At 37.9% G+C, this 23,341-nt stretch overlaps 1 protein-coding gene across 3 annotated transcripts in view; it reads left to right on the forward strand.

Moving 5' to 3' along the window:
• The first annotated feature begins 529 nt into the window (after positions 1-529).
• LOC105061204 (uncharacterized) overlaps positions 530-23,341 on the forward strand; it is a 52,399-nt gene continuing 29,587 nt past the window's right edge. Inside the window, exons 1-6 of one of the 3 annotated variants that reach the window (XM_073246261.1) lie at positions 530-685; positions 2,495-2,719; positions 3,000-3,066; positions 4,171-4,354; positions 4,945-4,997; positions 5,293-5,381. In XM_073246261.1, coding sequence (XP_073102362.1) covers positions 676-685; positions 2,495-2,719; positions 3,000-3,066; positions 4,171-4,354; positions 4,945-4,997; positions 5,293-5,381 — 628 coding nt within the window. In that variant the 5' untranslated portion in view covers positions 530-675. The remainder of the gene's footprint in view (positions 686-2,494; positions 2,720-2,999; positions 3,067-4,170; positions 4,355-4,944; positions 4,998-5,292; positions 5,382-23,341) is intronic. The other 2 variants (XM_073246262.1, XM_073246263.1) reach the window with 2 other exon arrangements.

Raw genomic sequence — 23,341 nt, forward strand, 5'->3', positions numbered from 1 at the left:
TAAGCATTTAATGCCAGCAGTTCTATTTTTTTATTTAAAATTTTGAATGACAAAACTGTTCATCTCCTTTTGAAAAAATTATGATATCCTGTATTGAAATTATGACTTTCTGCTACCATAATTTTTTCATAAAATATTATAATTTTTATAGAAGTATTTTTATTATTTAAAAATTTTATAATTTTTTTAATGATGAAAATATTTTTTTTATGATATTCTGTAAAAAAATTATGATATCCTGTACAGAAAGTAATAATTTCAACACAGTATCAGTATAGAATCTCATAATTTTTTTTTAAAAAAATATTTTTATAATTTAAAATTTTAAATAAAAAAATAAAATTATTGATATTAAATATGTATGAAAAAAATGATGATTATGGCTCAACAGATAGGACGGTGTATTTTCTTTGACTGTGCATACTGCATACGGTGTTCCAAGAATTTCTCCTTAGCTTTAAGCCGCTCGAAGGCCGCGGCGAACCCAGAAGGATCGGAAACAGTTATGTATTTCGTCCAAGTCCCCGACAAGTCTACATATTACATCCGAGTGGCTCCAGCTACCACGACAACTCGATCCTGCGGTATCCGTTCTTCTTTATAAACCCTTCCCATTAGCCGTTCTCCTTCGTGTTGTCGGTCTGAAGCAATCGATTCCCCCACCTCTGATCGGATATGATGGCAGGTTTCTCTCTCGTCTCCCCACTTTCTATTCCGGTTTTGATGAACTGGATTTCTATAGTTCGATTAAGGGATTTCCAAATTCTTCTCTATCAAATGACTGTGGAGGGAGATCGTATAAGAGTAATTCTGATCCGTTCGTACTTAAAACCTCAGATTTTTCCCAACCTTGGCTGCCCAAGCCAGGTTTCTATTGTTCGATCGCCTCTTCTTGATGGTAGTCGAATTCTTGGGCCCGATTTGTTGGTGGATTTAATAATAGAATTTCGGGATGAAACGGTTTCTATACTGTCAAAAGATTCGACAAATTTGTATTCGCTGGGTTCTTTGTTGAAATTGCTTTGCATGTGAACGATATGTAGGATGCTCTTCCTGAGTTTGGTGGTTTACATGCTTTTGATCAGTCAATCAAGTGATTGTTCTGTTGCTATGGTTCCTTGTGGAGTTTTAATCTTAGGGGAAGTTTAGGGTGCGTTTGGTTATACTTTTTGATTTTTGATTTTTAAAAAGTACTTTTTATTTTTTTTTTATTTTTACTATTGAGTAAAAGCAAAAAAAGTAAAAAGTATGTTTGGTAACTACGTTGTTACAAAGCAAAAAGTAATGTTTGGGGACAGCAGGTGAAGAGCTCGACGAGGGAGAAGGATTCGGACTCTTTACTTTTTGGTTTGGCGTTTTAGATGTGCAGAAGCAAAAAAAGCAAGTTTTGGAAAGCAAAAAATTTTTACTTTGCATATAAAGCAATTATTTTGATTTTTTTAATTTTTGCTTTTTGCTTTTCATGGTGTTACCAAACATTACTTTTTGATTTTTACTTTTTAAAAATCAAAAAGCAAAAAAAGTATTTTTTTTAATGACTAACCAAACGCACCCTTAGTGTTCTTTTGCTTGTGAATGCTACTTTATCAGACCAACAATGACAGAGGTTATGGTTTTGAAGTGGAGTTTAAATTTGAGTTTTTGTCTTGTTGTAAATAGAGTACGATTGTTAAGATGGAAATTTCTGCTCCATTATGAGAATTAAGAGTTGGACTGAGCCATTTATCCCTAAGAAAGGAGTAAAAAACTCCATGGCTTTTTAAATCTTGCAGTAATGGATGACCTAATTCAAATCACCAATGAGTGGAGTGCTAAACTCAATGTACTAGGTTTATATGATTTTCATTAATTTGTTGGTTGGAGGTCTAGATAAACTTTATTCAATCATCATATAGCTTTCATTTCTGGAGGTAGCCTTAAGTTACTTCTATTTTGGGGGGGCAACGTTGGGTAGCTGGGTCTTAACTTTTAAATGGCAGATCTTTTGGAAGTATAATTTTTATTTCAAGCCCTTAGAGAAAGTCTTTGTAATATTTCTTGTAGGAAAGAAGTTAATTGGAAAAAAGGATGAACTAGGAGAGACAGAGATTTTGGCTGCTAAATTTTTAGACTCTATGTATGAAATTGTTGGAAATTAACAGATCCTTTCTTTCATCCTGGCAACCCACTTAATGATGTTTGATCATAGAGTAAGACACTGCCCGGTATGATGTTTTGTGACATTATTAACAGGCATAATGGTGGTGGAGTTGTTTTAGTGTTTATTGCAGGAGTCATTAGCCTTCTATATGTTAGTTCATCAAATTTATTTCTATTGCTGTCCTTACCATTACTGGCTTTGAAAGTTTTAATAGCAAAATCACTGTAATTATCAAAAAATGCGGCTGAAAAACTTAAATGTCCAATCCATCAGTAATAATGACTTATTTCATGTTATATGTTTGATTAAACTAACACAAGATATAGATCTAATAAAATTCCAAATTTCATGCAGCAAAATCAGGGAATTCTACTCAAAATGTATTTCTGGCACAGCATTGTCAACAGAATAGACAATCACACACCAGATTTCTCAGTAGCTCTTGTGCCCTTAGTATGCGCAGTGCACATCTCTTGCAGGGATGCAGATTAGCATGGCCTGACAAGTCAGCCATGCGGTTGCATACCTTGACAAAACACAGGATTGATCTTGGGAACCGAGCAAGTATCCATTGCAATGGTCTGTTCTAGACTCTCACTATTCAGGTTGACCTCAAGTGTGATGTTAAGTTCCCAACTTCAGAACAGTGTGCTTTAATGAACTATTTTGCATTTAGTTGTCTTTGAATATATGTTTAATTCATTTCATTTTTGTTATTATCATGGAGATTTTTTGTTGTGCAAGTCTCTGGCAGCACAATTTTTATTTATAAAGCATTTTTTGTTCGTCAGTGTTTGTTTCCTCTTTCTCATGCTTGCCTTGATTTTGTTAATTTTTCTTTTAATAAATTTTCTTGCAGCTGTTCAATGTACTAGTGCTGTTTCATCCTTCGAGAAAATCGACTTTCTCAAGCTTCAAAATGGAAGGTACATTCATTAGATCATTATGTCACATCCTGCAAGATGCCAACCGTACAACTGAAGTGTTTTAAGTCGAAATTTGTGACTGTTAGGAACACAGTCTTCATTTGCTTTAAGTTAGTCCTGTTGAATCAGACAATGACAATTTTTACTAGCAATGATCTGCAAACCGTTTGCTTATATATTTCCAGCAGAGACAGAAGGAGGATCTGGGCCCCTGCAGGGTGGATGGGAGTAATTAACTTTATCTTTTATCCAATTGCTCTGAACTATGAAAAAGTGGTAACCCTGTGCCACATCAAGATGGTGTGAGCTAGGCAAGTAATAAAGTGCCATGGTATTGTAGATAAGTTAGTGCATTTTCCAAAAGATGGTTTCCAATTCAAAATATATATTTTCAAGGTGTCAGTGTTTCCTTGCTGTATAAGTACATTTATTTGTTACATGTATTGAAATTACATTGTCTCTAGATTGTTTTTTCCCCTGAATGTACTATATTGTTCTCTAGATTTTTACATCTTTTGATAAGTATTTAAAATGTTATGTTGGTTGAGTAACTTGAGTGTTGATAACTTGATAATAAACACTAGTATTAGATCTGAGATGATAAAATGGTTTCTTCTCAATTCAAATTCTTTATTCATGTAGCTGCATTGCATAAATGGTAGTATGTCTTGTAGAATTTTTTCCCCTTCTGAAAATGTTTTATTTAACCAAGAAATCCACACAATATTTAAAGAAAGTGGTCAGCGTATAGGAGAGTTAGCATGATCGATTTACTGGACTCAGGTTTGACAGGAAACATCTTAGGCATCTTAGAGTAAATTTTAGCTCTTCACTTTCTTCCTTTTTCTCCTCTAAGAAATATTGTGAAGTAAGATCCCCTTGTAACTAACTTCTTTTACTTCCTAAGCAAGCAACAAGACTGACACTGTGACTTTCATGCAAAAGATACATGAAGCAGCTGCAGATAGTTTATTCTTTCTGCCATACATAAGTTGCATTGTCTACTAGCAAGTTGATTAGAGAGATGTCAATTTCTGTCTTTGTTAAATTTCATCTCTGGCCTTCAGTTTGCTAACTTGATCTTTTTATTATTCTTTTTTACAGTGATATTCGAGGTGTTGCTGTTGCTGGTGTCAAGGGGGAACCTGTAAATCTTACTGAACCTGTCACAAAAGCAATAGCTGCTTCTTTTGCTGCATGGTTATTGGAAAAAAAGAAACCAGCTGAATCAAAACGCCTAAGAATCTCTGTTGGTCATGATTCGCGAATATCTGCTCAGAAATTACAGGTTATTGGCCGATTTTTTCTTACTTGGCTTTTGGGCCTGCTTCAGTTCTAGCAGATAATATCAGCTTGAATATTTAGGTTTAAAAGATTTATTCCTTAAGATACAAAAATTACAATTAGTCTAAGACATGCAAGCCATCCATATACACCTTATGTTTCATGCAAATATACAGTGACTTAATTCACTGGCTATTTTGAAGAAGCATTGCGAATTGTTCATAGAGTGCTCAGTTAAATCTGTGTTTCTTCCTTTTTTGTCCTGCTATTTGTCTTTCTCAACTCCTTTTCTTTTGGGTTAGTTTATGCCTACATTCCATTTCTTAGAGACAGTTTAGTCATGGGAAATTCCCGGAGTTCGTATGCTGCATATATGTTTCTTCCCAATTTTGTTTATACTTTATACAGTATTAAATATAAAGATTAAGAAAAGAATTTTTTGTAATGCAAAGCTCGCTTATGTAGGCATATTCAACTGTTCAATGTATTTAACATTAAGAAACTAATAGTGTTTTAAGCATAATTTAATCTATTCAATCTTCATGAATTGTGACATAATTGTTTGATTACTGAAGTTTAATTGTCAACTTCCAGGATGCAGTTTCTCATGGAATTGCTAGTATTGGAGTGGATGTTATTCAGTATGGGTGAGTTGAAATACTATCTTACTTCTCCATTATTTATTATTCTTTAGATGCCTACTTTTAGCCATGATAGGATAAAAATATTCATCATCAACTGGTGCTTCTGTTCTGTCTGCATTCCTAAAGGGCAAAGTAAGTTCTGGCATCATCAAGTATGATTCTAAGGAAAATGTGTGATCTATTACTTGATCTGTCACTTAAAAAGCATGAATGTCTTCTCACTTGATACTTCAAAATATATAATGGAGAATAGAGATGAGACGCAGGCCATACTGATGTCTGTCAATTCTTCATGCAGATTGGCATCTACACCAGCAATGTTCAACAGTACACTTACTGAATATGAGAATTTCCTTTGTCCAGTTGATGGGTCCATAATGATAACAGGTATGTTCTAATGTTTTTTTAAAAGAAAACCCTAAGCAATGTAAAGTCACCATTTGATATTATGTAATTATTGCATAACTGACATGAATAAAACCTTTTTATTTTCTGTTATTCAAGCTCATTGTGATTTGTGAATCTAGCTATTGCAGCAGTATGGCAGAAAAAAAGTGGTATAACAACGTCGGGCCCTTGAAAATCATGGAAAAATCAGAACAATGTTGGAGTTTATTTAGTTACTTTTTCCCCTTGAGGATCATGAAACAGAAAATGCCCAATAAAGAAAAATATGGAGAATAATAGAGAATTTGTTAAGATCCTGAAATATTCTTATTTTTGTCAAATGGCTTTAGGATTAAAGGAGAAATTCATATACTTAAGATGACCCTTTTTTTTTTTTTTTGTTGGGCGGGGGCCGGTGGGGGGGGGGGGTTGATTCAATGTAGTGTTAGTTTTATGTGAATCATACTTTCTTAATTGCTCATAGATTTTGGATGGTTGCTACGCAGCTTCATTCATGCCTTTTTGGTTGGGAATATTGTTACAACCTATATAGTACCTGACGGTACTGTAGCATGGGTCTGTAGCACAGGTACTGTAGCTACAGTATCCGAATAAAATATTTTTTTCCTTTTTTTTTTTAGGCTTTAGTTACTTGGGAATAAGATATTTATCTTCTTTTTTTTAGGCTTTAGTTACTTGGGAATAAGATATTTATGTCGTTTTTTTTAGGCTTTAGTTACTTGGGAGTTAAGCTACTTGGGCCCTAAGTTAACTTAGATATCAAATAATTAGGCTATAATAAGGGGAGTCATCTTTTAAGGGGGGAATCTTGAGTTGTAATTTCTTATTTTTCTATATTAAATATCAGCAATAGCATAACTTTCCTTTCTATTTCACTGTTATGGGAGGCACTTCTCTCCTTCGAAGCGGAGAAGCCGTCGTTAGGAGTGGAATATCTTAATAAATTGGTTCTATTGTCGGGATACTAACTGCGATGATCTTTATCGATGAACGTACAATCGAATCCTTTATGATGATCGAGGATTCGACGGAAGCAACTTGTCATGGTGGTCAATCTTCGGAGCAGGCGTCGCTCAAGATGTTCCGAGTTTTTATGGCGAGCCAAGCCAACCAGGTGAAAGCGATACAAACCCTGATGGAGCCCATACACCGTGTCGAAGAGACCCTTCGCAAGGAAAAATTTTCAGTCGAAGAAGAGGAGAGCATCTATCAACACACTCCAGTGCTCCCATATAAGACATGGTGCTAGATTTCCTTAATCCTCTCATCTCAATCTGAAACAGGATAAGTAGAGTCCAACGAGTTGAGGATACCATATCCTCTCCAGTGTTTACTGGAGGGGAGGTGAACTCCTCACAAGTGCTCGGCCCCCATATGGGGAGAGGAACCGCTACGGTGGTACCCCAAATAACCGGCCACCCTAATTTGTCCATTAAGGTTGTTGGAGAGGTCCACTCATATCATCATACTATCAGACAGTAGGCAGCTCATCAGTTTACAACCGACCACCTTCAAGGAGGCCCCCAATCATACTTTTGAGATCAATCAATATCCGGATCAGCACCAATCTGTACTGCATCAACCCTGCAACTATGTTTCTGTGCTGCTTATGACTTTTGGGACTTATATCGCCCCTTGTACTATAACTTTGGGGTCTATTGTTTTTCTCTATGGGGATGGCTAGTCGGGTATAGATCTTGAATAGGAAGGGGCTAATTTCGTCCAAGATTTACCTCCGATGCATAACCTAATATTCCAGCCCACCATAGACTTGAAAGGATTCCACCTGAAGAGTTGCAGCACTACAATCCTGTCGGATGTTTAGGACAGCATGCAGGCTGAAATTTTTGTGGCTTTTACCACCCTCCTTGTAGCCAGCCATGGTAGCAACAGGAGCCACTGGCGGACCAACAATGTGGTGGCCTATAAGGGAGAGCTGCGCATATGGATTTTCCAAAATTCAGTGGCGGCGATCCTACCAATTGGTTGTTCCAAGCAAGGCAATATTTTGAGGCCATGGTGGTAGAAAATGCAAACAAAGTTTCTTTGGCGGCTTTCCACCTTGATGATAATGCTGCTCAATGGTACAAATGATATCTCATCCGAGTGGGGCAACCATCCTGGGTGGAATTTTCTCATGGTATCATGTCTAGGTTCAATCCCAAAAGTGTGATTGGGGCCTCCTTGAAGGCGGTCAGTTGTAGACTGGTGAGCTCCTTGCTGTCCGATAGCATGATGATGTGAGTGGATAATATCCTACACCAATCTCAAAGTGACAGTTAAAAAAAAAAAAGGACAGCACATGCTGTGCATGTGTTGCATGAAGGAATTGGACTCCCAACAGGAGTCCTCTTTCGAGTGGTCTTCCGACGGAAAAGGAAGCCAGGGAGGGCTCGGAATCCTCCCTTGGCCCTCTTTAAAAAGGAAGCCAAGCCTTCCTTTTTAACCCCACCGCTCTAGCCGCCGTTCATTGTTGGAAAAGAGCCCAAATTTCTTCTTTTCTGTTTTTGAGATTTTCATGGAGTTCACTGGAATCACAGGCCATAGCTCGTCGAAAAAAGGGTAAGATCTCTTTCTCCTCTTCTTCCTCAATCCGTGGGCATTGGGACTCCGGTCGGCAATCGTCGGATTTTGTTGAAATAGGGGATCGATCAAATCCCCTGTTTTTTTTATTTTTCGCTTGCTTTTCTCGATTTTTTCTCGATGACGGTCGTCACCACTGACCGTCGATCGATAATCCCCCATCCACATTGCTTCGGCTTGCATCCCCGGCCACCGCCATCTTGGGGGGAAGCTCCTTTGTTTCAAGATTAAAGGGGAACGATAGATTCCCTGTTCTGCCCAAAACGAAGTAAGAAGAAGAACGAGGAAGAAAGAGAAAAGGAAAAAAAAGAAAAAGAAGAAAAGGGAAAAAAGAAAAAAGGAAAAAAAGGGAAAAGAAAAGAAAGAAAAGGGATTGTTCTCTCTTCCCTCTCTCCTTTCTTCCCTCTTTTTCTCTCTAGTTTTCTCTCCACTTCTCTCTACTTTCTCTAAAATTTTCTTTAGATTGTTTATTTCTTTTATGGATTTCTCTCTCTAGAAGTTTCTCTGGGATTGATCTAGTAAAGAATTTTATGTTGATGAGTTTGATTCTGATGGAGTTCTGATCCGTGATCGTCGGGCAGCATGCCGGCACCCACCCTAACCAAATGGGATTCTGTTAGATTTGTTTTTCTATAATTCCCATTGAACCATATGTACACTAGTTTAGTTGTAATTTGAATTATCTTTCTCAAACCGATTGAGATGCCGGGCAATGTTGTCTAATCATCCTGATTATTTCTCGTTAATTTCTCTCCTTTGACTTTTTTTGTCCATTTGATTTATGAACCCAATTATGGATTCCCAACCTCGTAGTTGAATCCGAGTTGACCTGATAGATAGACTCTGAACTACTTTGTTGATTCAACAGCATATATGTACCATCCAAGTTTTTGTTGAACATCATAAAATCCGATCTCTATTGATCTCTATTGAATCCTTGCATTTTTGATGATTTTGATTAGATGAAGTTACTTAATCGAATTGACCCATGATCACTGAACGACTTATTGACCTGCACCTCGATTCTTGTTGAGCACTATTGATTTAATCATTCTCGATCTCTGTTGAATCACCCATATCCTAATTAGATCTTGACAAAAAAAAATTAGATGATTGGACCAATTTAAACTGTTGAATATGGTATTCGTATCCTTTCTAATTATTGGACTTAATTCTGTATAGGGTTGTGGATGTTTAGTAATGGGATACCGTGATATGAACTGTGAATCAAAGAGTTTGGAAGAAAATTTTTAAAAATATGTGGATTTGTTGGAATGCGCATAAGGTAAGTAATGCTTCATTTTTTCTAGATTTATCGATAAATTATAATATGTTTCTCTGACATTAATTGTGAAATAATGCATGAATTTGATAAATGATATTTTGTTATTGAAATATCTTATTTTGAAATGTTATGATGAAGCATGATTTAATGCATTGGTTTTGTTATGCGTTATATTGATTGATTTCGATACTACATGATTATGTGTTTTTCTGTCGAACTAGAATAAGAAATATGATTAATGAAGAATTTTGGTTCAAGAATGATATGAATTGACAACTTATGTAAAGGACCCCGTTAATGGGGGCAAATATGTTGGCAATTGATTTGTCTTGAAGATTTATATCACCAGTAGACCAGCGACAGACCGCCAGCAGACCAGCGGTTCCGAAGGATTTTACTGCCAGATGATTCGCAGCTCACCGCAAGATGATACGCGGTGTTATGACCCTGCCATAGAAAAAATATAGTCATAGCTCATAATTGATGAAAAGAACTTGAGAATGAAAGAAATTGAATTCTTAAAAGAAACTCGAATTTTTGAAAAAAAATTAAATTTGGCATGGACTATATTGTGATTATGTTGCATAATTGAAACTGATTTTGAAGTGTTGAACTCTATATATTTATTTTCTATAAATGACTATTTACTTTATTGTTTGATTTAATCTAGCTGAAGTGATCATTGCTTATTGAGCTATTTAGCTCATTATCTCCTATTTTACTATTTTTACAGATCTTGAGAAATTAAGATGATACGAGATATATGCGGAAGAGTGACTAGAAGCAAAATCTTGATATTTTTATTTTAGATTGAAAGTCTTATTGAATTTGATACAAGATTTATTGAATATTGTTGAATTTATTGAGACATTAAAGTTAAAATTTAGATTGTTAAGTTTTGGATTTAAATTATTGACTAATTATTCTGCTGTTGTTTTATGATAGCATGATAAGATGTCTTGCATGCTCGTGAGGAGAGTTTTTTATGAGTATACGGCGGTTGCCATGATCTCCGACTCACGATCTCGGATCGGAGGCGTGACAATTAATATGGTATCAGAGCATAAGTAGATAAGTTATAACACAGAATCAGACATAGGACGAGTGTAAGTGGGTAGACATTAGAGACATTGTGGTATAGATCTTTGATGATTGTAGTGTGACGTATCTTTATGATTTTAGTTAAATATTATGATTATGTATGAAAAGATCACAAGGGATTATGACACGAGTTTGATTTATGATTGGTAATTTATGGATCATGTTATGATTTGTCAAATGGATCATATTATGATTAATCAGATTTTGATCTAAAATAATGATGAGAGGGTTGATTATAAAATTTTATTGTGCATTGAGAATATTAATTTGATTATCGTTTGTTTAAATGAATTGCAAGTTCAAATTTGATATGGAAAAATACTGAGATGTTGCTCTAGACTTTGAAGTTAATTATTTAGTAGCAAGATAAAGATTCATTGATAAAATATTATTTTTGGTTGAAGATCTTTTATGATATTTGATTGAAATATTCTTTGAGGTTTATATTGGAACGTGGATCATATTTGAAGCTTATATGTAGAAACAATAATACAGTTTGGGATATTGCAAAGAAGTTTATTTCTTATTGAAGAAAATTAATTATGGGATAGTTGAATGCTCATTTTGGTTGAATCTTTGATTACCATCTTTGGATCCAAATGATAGATATTGCTCATGTCTATTGAAGATTATATGATATATATGAGACTTCAATTCAAGGATTACGTATCTAAGTTGATCGAGAGATTTTTGCTATTGTTGTTGAGGTTGCATGAGAGATCTTTGATTGCTATATTTAGATCAAGATAAAAGATTCTATTTATATCTATTCAAATTTTGGGATACCTATGAAATTGCAATTCAAAATTTTTGGGTTTAGGAATTGATCTGGAGTTCTTTGATATTGTTGTTGAGATCCTCGACAAAATCTGGCATTATATGGAGATTTGATTTTAAGAAACTTGCATGATTGTTATGGAAAGTATTTTGATAGATGTCCAAGATCTCAATAGAAGAAATTTTAGAAAAGATGATTGTATCAGTTCTACCTATATATTTTGATTTAAGTGCTAACTTGGCGAAGCATCAGAAGATTTTCTTATTGATTTTATTTACAAGATTTTGATTTGGAATTGTCTTATTGAATTAATACAAGAATTAAGATCCGATTCATATTGAATTATAGTAAATTTATATGATGGTTTTGAATGTCAATTGACTTAAAGACTAATTTAGATAGATGTGCTCGATGCATATCGGGGACGAGACTTAAAAAGTTTTTTTTGACCTACTTGAAAGATAAATTTTGGATCTTTTCAATACAAAGTAATATTTTGTTAAAAGTTATTGCATCCGATGAAATTTTAATCGTGTAGATCAGAGTGCGCAGTGGAAGCATGGTGATCTGGATTATTTTGAGCTAGTCAACAATATTGATCCTTTAAGTTAAGACTTTATGATAAAAGATATGATTTATATCTCTTATAGAGAAAGTTCATCACTAATGGAAAGGACAATATTTTGATTCTGGGTAATTTGGTGTCACTATATGATTTACCACAAGTAGCTCTCCTATCTACTATGCTTAAAAAAAAATAGCATCTTGAGTTTTAGATAAGTGGACCATCGATTTTTGATCTTAGAATTGGAATATTTAGCGATAGCGTTCATCTATTGAGAGTATAGCAAAGTTTGTTTATGATCTTATGATAGATCGATTAAATCATTAGTAATTGATATTTGGGCAAGAAAACTGATATTACTATTTGAAATTAAGATGTTAATTTCGATTATGAGAAATGAATGGTTCTGATTCCTATTAACTCTTGAGGAATTAATCTTTTCTTTATGAAGTATCAAGAATTAGAATATTGAAAAGATGAGATTTGGACTATGAAACCCTATCTTTTTGAGGTAAAATAAGAAAAATTTTGAAGACAATTTCTTTTTAGGGGAGAAGAATGTAATACCCTGCACCAACCTCAAAGCGATAGCAAAAAAAAGGACAGCACGTGCTGCATGAAGGAATTGGACTCTCATAAGTGGGAGTCCTCTTTCGAGTGGTCTTCTGACAGAGAAGGAAGTCGGGGAGGGCTCGGACTCCTCCCCTGGCCCTCTTTAAAAAGGAAGCCAAGCCTTTCGAACCCCATCACTCTGGTCGCTGTTCATCGTCGGAAAAGCGCCCAAATTCCTTCTTTCCTATTTTTGAGATTTTCTTGGAGTTCATCGGAATCACAGGCCATAGCTCATCAGAAAAAGGGTAAGATCTCTCTCTATCTTTCTCCTCTTCTTCGTCAATCCGTGGGCGTTGGGACCCTGGCCGGCAATCGCTAGATTTTGTTGAAATAGGGGCTTAATTAAATCCCCTATTTTTTTGATTTTCCGCTTGCTTTCTTGATTTTTTTTGACGACGGTCATCATCTCTGATCGCTGATCGATAATTCCCCATTCGCATTGCTCTGGCCTGCATCCCGGCCACCGCCATCTTGTGGGGGAAGCTCCCCTGTTTCAAGATTAAAGGGAACGATAGGTTCCTTATTCTACCCAAAACGAAGGAAGAAGAACGAGGAAAGAAGAAAAAAAAAAGAAAAAGAAAAAGGAAAAAAAGAGAAAAAAGGAAAAAAAGGAAAAAGAAAAGAAAAAGGATTTTCTCTTTTTCCTCTCTCCTCTCTTTCCTTTTTCTCTCTCTAGTTTTCTCTCTCCACTTTTCTCTCTTACTTTCTAATTTTTTTCTCTAGATTGTTTATTTCTTTCATGGATTTCTCTCTTTAAAAGTTTATCTCTGGGATTGATCTAGTAAAAAATTTTATGTCGATGAGTTTGATTCTGATGAAGGGGTTTTGATCCATGATCGTCGGGCAGTATGTTGGCACCCACCCTGATCAAATGGGATTCTGTTAGATTTGTTTTTCTATAATTCTCATTGAACCATATGTACACTAGTTCAGTTGTAATTTGATAAAATTATCTTTCTCAAACCGACTGAGATGTCGGGCAATGTTGCCTAATCATCCTGATTATTTCTCGTTAATTTCTCTCCTTTGACTTTCTCTGTCCACTTGATTTATGAATTCAGTTATGGATTTCCAACCTTATAGTTGAATCCAAGTTGACCTAATAGATAACTCTGGACCACTTTGTCAATTCAACAGCATATATGTACCATCTAAGTTTTCATTGAACATCGTAAAATCCGATTTTTATTGATCTCTATTGAATCCTTGCATATTTGATGATTTTGATTAGATGAAGTTACTTGATCGAATTGATCTGTAATCGTCGAACAGCATATTGACGTTCACTTTAGTTCTTGTTAAGCATTATTGATTTAATCATTTCAATCTCTGTTGAATCACCCATATCCTAAGTGGATCTTGACCAAAAGAAATTAGATGATTGGATCAATTTAAACCGTTGAATATGGTATTCATATCCTTTTTAATTATTGGACTTAATCCTGTATAGGGTTGTGGATGTTTAGTAATGGGATACTGCGATATGAACTATGAATCAAAGATTTTGGAAGAAAATTTCTAAAAATATGTGGATTTGTTGGAATGCGCATGAGGTAAGTAATGCTTCATTTTTTCTAAATTTATCGGCAAATTATAATATGTTTCTCTGACATGAATGGTGAATGATGCATGAATTTGATAAATGATATTTTGTTATTGAAAATATCTTATTTTAAAATGTTATGATAAAATATGATTGAATGCATTGATTTTGTTATGCATTATATTGATTGATTTCGATATCACATGATTATGTGTTTTTCTATCGAATATAATAAGAAATATGATTTATGAAGAATTTTGATTCAAAATGATATGAATTGACAACCTGACTATGTAAAGAACCTCACCAATAGAGGCAAATATGTTGGCAATTGATTTGTCCTGAGGGTTTATGTTGCCCAGCTATGAACCCAAGAGGGGGGTGAATTGGATTTTTAAAAAAAATTTAAACTTAACTTACAACTATGAAGATTATTTAATAATGAGCAAGATAAGTATAGAGAGTAATTTATGCAGGTGTAGAAGTTGGATGCAAGAATGCAAGAGGATAAAGAAATTTAAAAGGAGAGTAAGCACAACACAAACAAGAAGATTTATAGTGGTTCGGTGCCAACCTTGCACCTACATCCACTCTCCAAGCTCCTACTTGAGAATTTAAATCCACTAGACTGTATTCAACCCGAATACAACGTCGGAATCTCCGACTCTAGCTATCCCAAGCTAAAACACTTATTTTTCGGATACAAATCAATCCAATACAATTCGATTCAAGGTTCGGATCAACCTTTCCATGTTTTGGATTCCTTCCAAAACAAAATAAACAACTCAAAAATAGAGTATAGGAGTTAATCACATAAAAGTATAGATGTAGCTCCTTTAATGAGCAAATAATACTTTAAATACACTTTACACAATTAGAAGGAAGCTCTTTCTGATTTTCTCAAGGTGGTTGGAGACTTGAATGAGCTCTTGAGGAGTTGGTAAACTTGAAATAAAAGCTTTTTGACCTTTTTAAGTGGGCTCTTGCTTAGGGTTGAAATGAATGCTTGAAGAATCTTTTTCAAATCTTTTTCTTGTCTTTGATTTCTCCTTTAAGTCTTTTATAACTTCAAATAATGGTGGAGAGTAATCTGGGCTGAAATAGAGCCGTTAGAGCACATTAAATGAGCATTAAATACAATCGAAACGGTTAAAAATAGCCGTTGCGGAAATTTTCCATCACAGGGGTCGACTCATAGGGTCGACTCATGCTCATGGGTCGACTCATGGGATCGACCTCTGTGGAAAAGAGCAGAAAATGACTGTTCTGTAATTTTGGCCTGCAGAGCAGCAGAGGTCGACTCATAGGGTCGACTCATGGGGTCGACTCACAGAGTGCCAGCCAAAAATTTTGCGTGCCGTTCAGCCCTTTTAGCCATGAGTCGACTCATGGGTCGACTCAAAAATATAAATCTGATTTTCTTACAAAATACTTCCAAAAATGTTAAAATTGCCTCCAATAGATTACACATCTTTTGTTCTTGCTTTTGAGGCTTCCGAATCAGGTCTGATAAAATTACGATTTTGCCCTGAAATATAATAATCTTTTTTCAAGCCAAAATTATTAGTAATCTCCTCAAATACTTTGTAATCATCAAAATCAATTCAAGGAGCAACAATCTCTCCTTTTTGATGATGACAAAATACTTGAGCAAAAGCATATATAAAGTATTGAACATGAATTTCAAATTTATGAAGATGCATCACTTAAATATTATAGCCAAGTATTTGAGCAAAATGCATCATAAGCAGTTTGAAGACAAATTTGAAATTTGCTAAAAATTTGAAATTTGCTTATAAGTTCATTTGCTTGGGAAAAAAAAAGCTGATGATTTTGATTCTTTGACACATGTGCCCATTTGCTTAACAATTTACTTATTGCTCATTCTTTATTTATTGCTTATTGCTCAATCTTGATTTATTGCTTATTGCTCAATCTTGATTTTGATTCTCTACTCTCCCTTTTTGACAGCATCAACTAAGATTCTCTACTCCCCTTTTTAAGGACATATTTTCTCTATTCCCCTTTTTGATGGGATCAATTTTACTTCTTTAGCCCCTTCTTTGATTGCTTATTTCTCTATTGCTTATTGTTTTACTCCCCCTCAATATAGCAAACGTAAAAGATATACTAATTTGCTCATTTAGAAGATATTGCAATTCATAGTATTTCACAACACAAATATAAGTTATTTTTCATATCTCATAATTAAAAGCAATTCAATTTGATCACATTCATAGACATTCATTGAAGGTCAAAGTATCTATATATATATTCAAAAAGTGACTGAATACATAGGTGTTTCAATACATATGAGTCAACTTAGAGTACAAAATTCATGGATAGAAACTATCCAAGAGTCAATCAGTCAACACATTACATAGCCCACAAGATAGATCCTAGACAAAAACAAAAGAAAGGACAGACTACACTGGATCTAATAGATGTCATGGCTGGAAGGATCGGAGTCTGATGAATTAGAGATAGGGTGAGGAGATGTAGGATCATGTCCACGAGCTCGACCTCGACCGCGTCTGCCTCGCCATGGGTAGAGGTGCCAGCACGAGTAGAGGGTGAGAAGATCCTGAAGCTGAGAAGCTATGGACTGAGCTACGAGTGAGAGTCTATGGTGTCCAGAAGATTCAAAGCTCTCGAGACAGACTGCATCAGGGCACTGAACTGAGTAGAAGCATGTTCACTAGAGCCCTGATCTCTCTCCTCAAGAAGTCAAAACCACTCTCTAAGACTCCTCGAAGTCTGGCCGCCTCTGCAGATAGGTCTGAGACCTCTATGATGCTCTCATGCGGCTGTGGATGGGCTAGAGCTAACACTTGCCCCTGCAAGTCAAGTACTCTGCCAGTCAGTCTCAATATACAACCTCAAGCTGCTCAATGCGTACCGACTGATCAGTAATCATCTGGAAAAACAGTAAAATGTGAGGGATCAGTGTCTGATCAGATACATCCTGAGATGTCGATCCTGTGCAAAGACTGAAGTACCAAACTGTCGAGATAGAATGGAGGCTACACGCTGGGATATCATCTCAATCTGATCATCTGTCAATCTGAGCTCTGAAGGATGTGCCCTGCTGTCCGGCTGTAGAACTGAAGTATGTCTCCTCGCAGACTCTGACGGGCCAACCTCGTGATCAGAAACAAACTGAATATCTGGTGATGCTGCTCTGTGATCACGAAGGGGTGAGGATGGTCCTTCCTCTGCTCTATCCTCAGCTCTCTTTTCCACACTTTTATCCAACCACCATCAGTTTTAGAAAATCCATGCGGTGCAATGTGTGGCGGTTGATAGTGTCGGAGTGGGATAGTCTAGCTACAGCCTCCCCTCAAAACTAACTCCGAACCTCCTAAAAACTAAGGTGAGAGCCATACCAAAAGGCAAGTGTGCTTGGACCTGTTCAAGGTCTCTCTCATGGCCTCAAACATCAATGCAGGGAGGTTCAGGGGGGTTTGTGTGATCACATGGTACATAATACAGATGTCCCTACCAGAAAGAAGATCGTGTCTACCACTTCTAAGGAAAAATAATTTGGTTACCATGTGGTGTAGCAGTCTCATCTCAATAGAAAGAATCTTTGCCTCTAATTTGTTCAGACTTCCAGTGAAGGTTCTCCCTAGGATAACATTTATTCCTTCCTCTTTAACTGGGAGCTCCATGTTGGTATACCCCTCACATGGTAAATGAAGTATCTGCCCCAAAAGCACAGGATCTAGGCTAATGTCTACACCCTTCACTGTGGATTTCACTGTTTTATTGCTGTACCCCAAATTTAGGTAAAATTCTCTGACAAGATCGACATATGTATTTTCTTTTAAGGAGCAGTAAAATTTTCATCCTTGGTCCTTAATCTTTGATCCAATGGTGAACCCTTCTTTTTCAAAAAATCTGAAATCAATATTTTTTTCGGGTTCTACTTTCTATCAGAGAGGGGTACCTTACTAGGGCTGATTGGTGACCGGGTTGAAGCTGAAGCTGAACCAGGAGCAGGGTTTGAAGCAGAAGTGGTCTCGGTTGCTAGTCTCTTTCGGGCACACTTTCCTCCAACCCGTGAACGGATTTCCTCCTCTGTGGAAGTTTCATCTTGGGAGCCATTTGCACAGGCAGGACTAGCACGGAACTTAGGAGAGCAAATGTGAGGGAGAGATGAAGGGTTTTTAGTGGAAAGATAAGAATTTTGGAGAAGTGATGTGCCGATTTGGAGAAGACGGGTAGAGTCTAGGGTAAGCTCGAATCGCTCCAAATGAAGAAGGAGAAGGGGAGGAACTTGGTTCCTAAGTGGGCGATTTGGAGTGTGAGAGTCGGTGGGAGAGGAATTTTGAGGAAATCTTGGGTTTGAAGAAGAAGAGAGGGAGACCTTTGGTTCGACGGAAGGAAGAAGGCGGAGAGTTGGGTCGCTCAAGGAGAATTTTCAACAAAAAGAGAGCGCCCGAAGGATTTTGTCATAATTACAAGTTTACCCTAGGGTCGACCCTAGGGGTCGACTCATGGCACAGAGAAATTTAGAAAAATGATGAAACAATTTCGAAAAAATTTGAAACATTGGGAGAAGGTTTACCCAAAAAAATTGATCATGTGAATGATAATTTTGAGCTTTTGAGCTCTTAAGAAAAGATGAGAATTGAGCTAAATAATTTTTGGCATGAGACCTTGGAATCAGAGAGATACTTAAGCTGATGGATCAAGGATTCTTAGTTCTCTCCTAATTTCACAAAATCTATCTTCACTTAAGGCCTTGGTAAAGATGTCAGCTAATTGTTTTTCAGTACAAACATAGTCAAAAATATGTCTTTATTTTGGACATGTTCTCTTATGAAATGATGCCTGATTTCAATATGTTTTGACCTAGAATGCTGAATTGGATTTTTAGTGAGATTTATAGTACTAGTGTTATCACATCTTATGGGAGTTTCATTGAGTTTGATACCAAAGTCTTCGAGTTGCTTAATCCACAAGATTTGAGCACAACAACTTCCGGCTGCAATGTATTCGCCTCGGTCGTAGACAGTGCTACCGAATTTTGTTTCTTGCTAAACCAAGAGATTAGGTTAACTCCAAGAAATTGGCAAGTTTCACTAGTACTTTTTCTATCTAATCTACATCCAGCAAAATCGGCATCTGAATATCCTATTAAGTCAATTAATGAGTCCTTAGAATACATAATCTAGATTTGTGTACCATTTAAATATCTAAGGATTCTTTTAACTGCATTCAAGTGTGATTCTTTTGGATTTGATTGAAAGCGAGCACATAGACAAAACTAAACATAATATCAGGTCTACTAGCAGTTAAATATAATAGAGAACAATCATGCCTCTATAAAATTTTAAGTCTACATTTTTACCTTCTTCGTCCTTGTCAAGCTTACATGATGGGCTCATGGGTGTGCCAATTGCTTTGGAGTTCTCCATTCCAAATCTTTTGAGTAATTCTCTTGTGTACTTGCTTTGGGTGATGGAGATTCCTTTGTTTGTTTGATTTGGAGTCCGAGGAAGAATGTAAGTTCTCCATCATGCTCATCTCGAACTCCCCTGCATGAGCTTTGCAAAATCTTGACAAAGAGTTTCATTAGTAGACCCAAAAATAATGTCATCAACATATATTTGTATAATAATATATCATCTTGATTTTTTTAATGAAAAGGGTTGTGTCTACATTTCTCTTGAAAAATCATTATTAAGTAGAAATTTGCTTAGCCTTTCATACCAAGCCCTGGGTGCTTGTTTTAAACCATATAGAGCTTTATTTAACTTAAAAAATGATTAGGAAAAGCATGATTTTCAAAACCTGGGGGTTGTTTTACATAAACTTCTTCAGCAATATATCCATTTAGAAAAGTACTTTTGACATCCATTTGAAATAACTTAAAATTCATAAAGCAAGCATATGCAAGTAGAAGTCTAATTGCTTCTAATCTAGCAACAGGTGCAAAGGTCTCATCAAAATCAATTTCTTCTTGATTATAACCTTTTGCAACCAATCTTGCTTTATTTCTTATTACATTTTCATGTTCATCCAATTTATTCTATATACCATTTTGTGTCAATTATTGAATAATTTTTAGGTCTTGATACTAAAGTCATACATTATTTCTTTCAAATTGATTAAGTTCTTCTTGCATTGCATTAATCCAATTATAATCTTTTTCAGCTTCGTCTATGTTTTAGGTTCAAGATGAGAGACAAAAGCAAAATGATTGAATGCATCTCTAAGTGAGGAACGAGTTCTTACACATGTGTAGGATCACCAATGATTAGTTCCTTGGGTGATTGTGATCATACCTCCATTCTTTGGGTAGATCATTTGTACCTTGAGTTGTTCTTGTTGTTCTTCACCTTCCTCATCCTGTTTGTCTTCATGTTCTTCATCATCTTGAATGGTTAATCTTTTAGAGTGATCTCCTTCATCCTTCTATAAGAGGATCTGCATCATCAATACTTCATTTTTCTTGAAGGAAGATCGTTAGTTTCATCAAACAACATGTATTGACTCCTCTACTACTAAGGTTCTTTTGTTGAAAACTCTAAAGGCTTTACTAGAAGAGGAGTAACCAAGAAAAATCGCTTCATCGGATTTTGCATCAAATTTTTCTAGTCTTTCTTTATCATTGTTTAACACAAAACACCGGCAACCAAAAACATAAAATATGCAATGTTTGGTTTTCTTCCTTTCAAAGCTCATAGGGAGTTTTCTTTAAAATTGTCTAATTAAAGCACGGTTTAATATGTAACATGCCGTGTTAATTGCTTCCGCCAAAAGTATCTTGGAAGTTGCTTTCACATAGCATGTACGGGCCATTTCTTCAAGAGTTTATTTTTCTTTCTACTATCCCATTTTGTTGGGGTCCTAAGTGCCGAAAAGTTGTGGCCAATTCTTTTTTCATGATAAAATTTTTCAAAATCCTGTTTTCAAATTCGATTCCATGATCACTTCGAATATTTTGAATTAAAAATCTTTTCTTGTTGGTGCAAAAATCTGCTCGCGCCGGAGAAGCTGGAGTCGAGGAAGCCGCGGTCGCCGTCGAGACCTGCAAAGGAAGTCTAAACCGGAGGTGGGGTTGCTCCGGCAAGACCCTCTGACGCTCAAGTCAGTTCTCTGCCTCAACAAGAATGGAGTGCTCGAACGGAGAATTTAGCAGAGTTTTGAGATAAGAAATGAGCTTAGAGAATAACGTATCTGGGTCCCCCTTTTATAGGTGGAGGAGGTAACGGATTGATGGCGACGTCTGTAACCGTCTGGTCGTGGGCCACCCATAGTCAGGGAGAATTTATTACGAGGGGTAGTGGAGCTGAATCGTGGCTATCTCCATAGCTCGCCACGTGGAATCAATTGCGGGGAGTGGAGCAGCGTCCGTTGTCGTGACTTGCCAGCGGGTGGGAGAATCGCCTGGTATTCATCGCAGGAGATGGAGCAGGTTCGTGGCCGTTATTGTGGCCTGCCAAGGGGTAGTGGAGCTATGCGGAATCCACCACAGGACGTGGAGCAGAGCGGCGATGGTTACTGCGGCCTGCCAGGGAATGATGAGCTGCGTGGAATCCGCCACAGGAAGTGGAGTAGGGTCGTGGCCGTTATGGTGGCCTGCTAGAGGGTGCAGACACATCGGATGAAGTTCGGCAGTGGTCGGAGTCTGGCCCCCGTAGGAGCCCGGACTAAATCTGTATGCAGTCGTTGGAGCCGAGGACGAAGCCCGGCTCCCGCAGGAGTCGGGCGGAGTCTGCTGGCGGCTGCAGTTGTTGGCGTCGAGGATGAAGCCCGGCTCCCATAAGAGTACGGATGAAGTCTCCCTGCAGTTAGAGTTAAAGGCGAAGTCCGGCTCTCGTAGGAGTCCGGACGGGGATTACCAGCAGTCATTGTTGAGGATGGAGCTTGGCTCCCTAGGAGTCCGGGCGGAGTCTGCTTGCGGCTGCAATGGTTGGCGTCGAGGATGAAGCCCGACTCCCATAAGAGTACGGGCGAAGTCTCCCTGCAATTAGAGTTAAAGGCGAAGTCCGGCTCCCATAGGAGTCCGGACGGGGATTACCAGCAGTCGTTGTTGAGGACGGAGCCCGGCTCCCGTAGGAGTCCGGGCGGAGTCTGCTTATGGCTGCAATGGTTGGCGTCGAGGATGAAGCCCGGCTCCTATAAGAGTACGGGCGAAGTCTCCCTACAATTAGAGTTAAAGGCGAAGTTCGGCTCCCGTAGGAGTCCGGACGGGGATTACCAGCAGTCATTGTTGAGGACGGAGCCCGGCTCCCGTAGGAGTCCGGGCGAGGCTGTGCTGTAGTCGATGTCGGCGGTGGAGCCCGGCTCCCGTAGGAGTCTGGGCGGAGCTGTGCTGTAGTCGATTCCGCTAAGGGTTTCGACTGTGGGTATTTTATACCCAACACCAGTCCCCCTACTTTCGAGTTTGAATTTCAAATGAAGGAAGTACAGAGAGAGATGGGCGCAGCCAGAACCATCCCTTCGAATCCTGCACCCTGCCGCCTCCAGATATTTTGGCATTAAATGAGCGCGTGCCGGAGTCTTTTCGAATTGGAGCGGTACGAGGGGACGCTTCAAAATCCTGCAGGTACACTGGCTTAGGTACGGCACAATTATGATCCTGCCAACCGTCAGCCGCTTTTAGCCATCTGCAGGGAGAGTGGGACACGTGTCGGATGCGGACTGGCCTGGGGATTCGTGATCATTATGGCACTGGATCCCAGGGTCTATTTAAACCCATCCTCCCCCCTTCAGGCGCCCTACTCCATTCCTGAGTTTCCGCTGGTGTCTGTCTTCTTCTTCGAGAGCCCTGCTCTAGTGATCGTCTTCTCGAGCCGTAGGCACCTCCCGTTTCTCGTCCCCCAGGTCCCTCAGAGTAACATAGGTTAGTGCCAACCTTCCTCTCACCGCCTAGGGGCTTCTCCTCTCTTCATTACTTTTGTGCCTCCCCCCGAGTTAGCCTTCGGCCTCTCGTTCCCCTTTCGGTCTATCTTTTTAGGGTCCTTTAGATCCTTCCTTCGAAATTACCCAAAATGTCCTCTGACTCTTCTGCTCCCGGCAGTTCTGAGAGTTCTTCCGCTTCAAACCCCCAGGTCGCTGTCTCTGCGGACGAACCCACGTCCGGGGCAGGACCTCGCCTGATTTTTGCACCGGACGCTATTCCATGTTCGTCGACTTCGGATGAACTCCTTCTGATAAGGGTTCGGTATGAGGTTCCTCCGGAGTACGACCTGGAGCTACCTGGCCCCTCTGACCGGGCTAGCACTCCTCCTTCCGGTCGCTTCTGTTTGTATCAGGAAGCGTTCCGTGCCGGACTCCGGCTTTCGCTTCCTGTCTTTGTCGCTGCCTTCTTCCGCTTCTTGGATATTTCTCTCGCTTCTGTGGCCCCGAATTCCTTTAGGTTTTTGATAGGGTTTCTCTCTCTCTGCCACATAGCCGAGGTTCAGCCATCTCTCTCCTTGTTTTGGTATTTTTATACCTTCAAACGCCATCCTTCGGC

This window comes from Elaeis guineensis, chromosome 11 (assembly GCF_000442705.2).
Source record: "Elaeis guineensis isolate ETL-2024a chromosome 11, EG11, whole genome shotgun sequence".
NCBI classification, from domain to species: Eukaryota; Viridiplantae; Streptophyta; class Magnoliopsida; order Arecales; family Arecaceae; genus Elaeis; species Elaeis guineensis.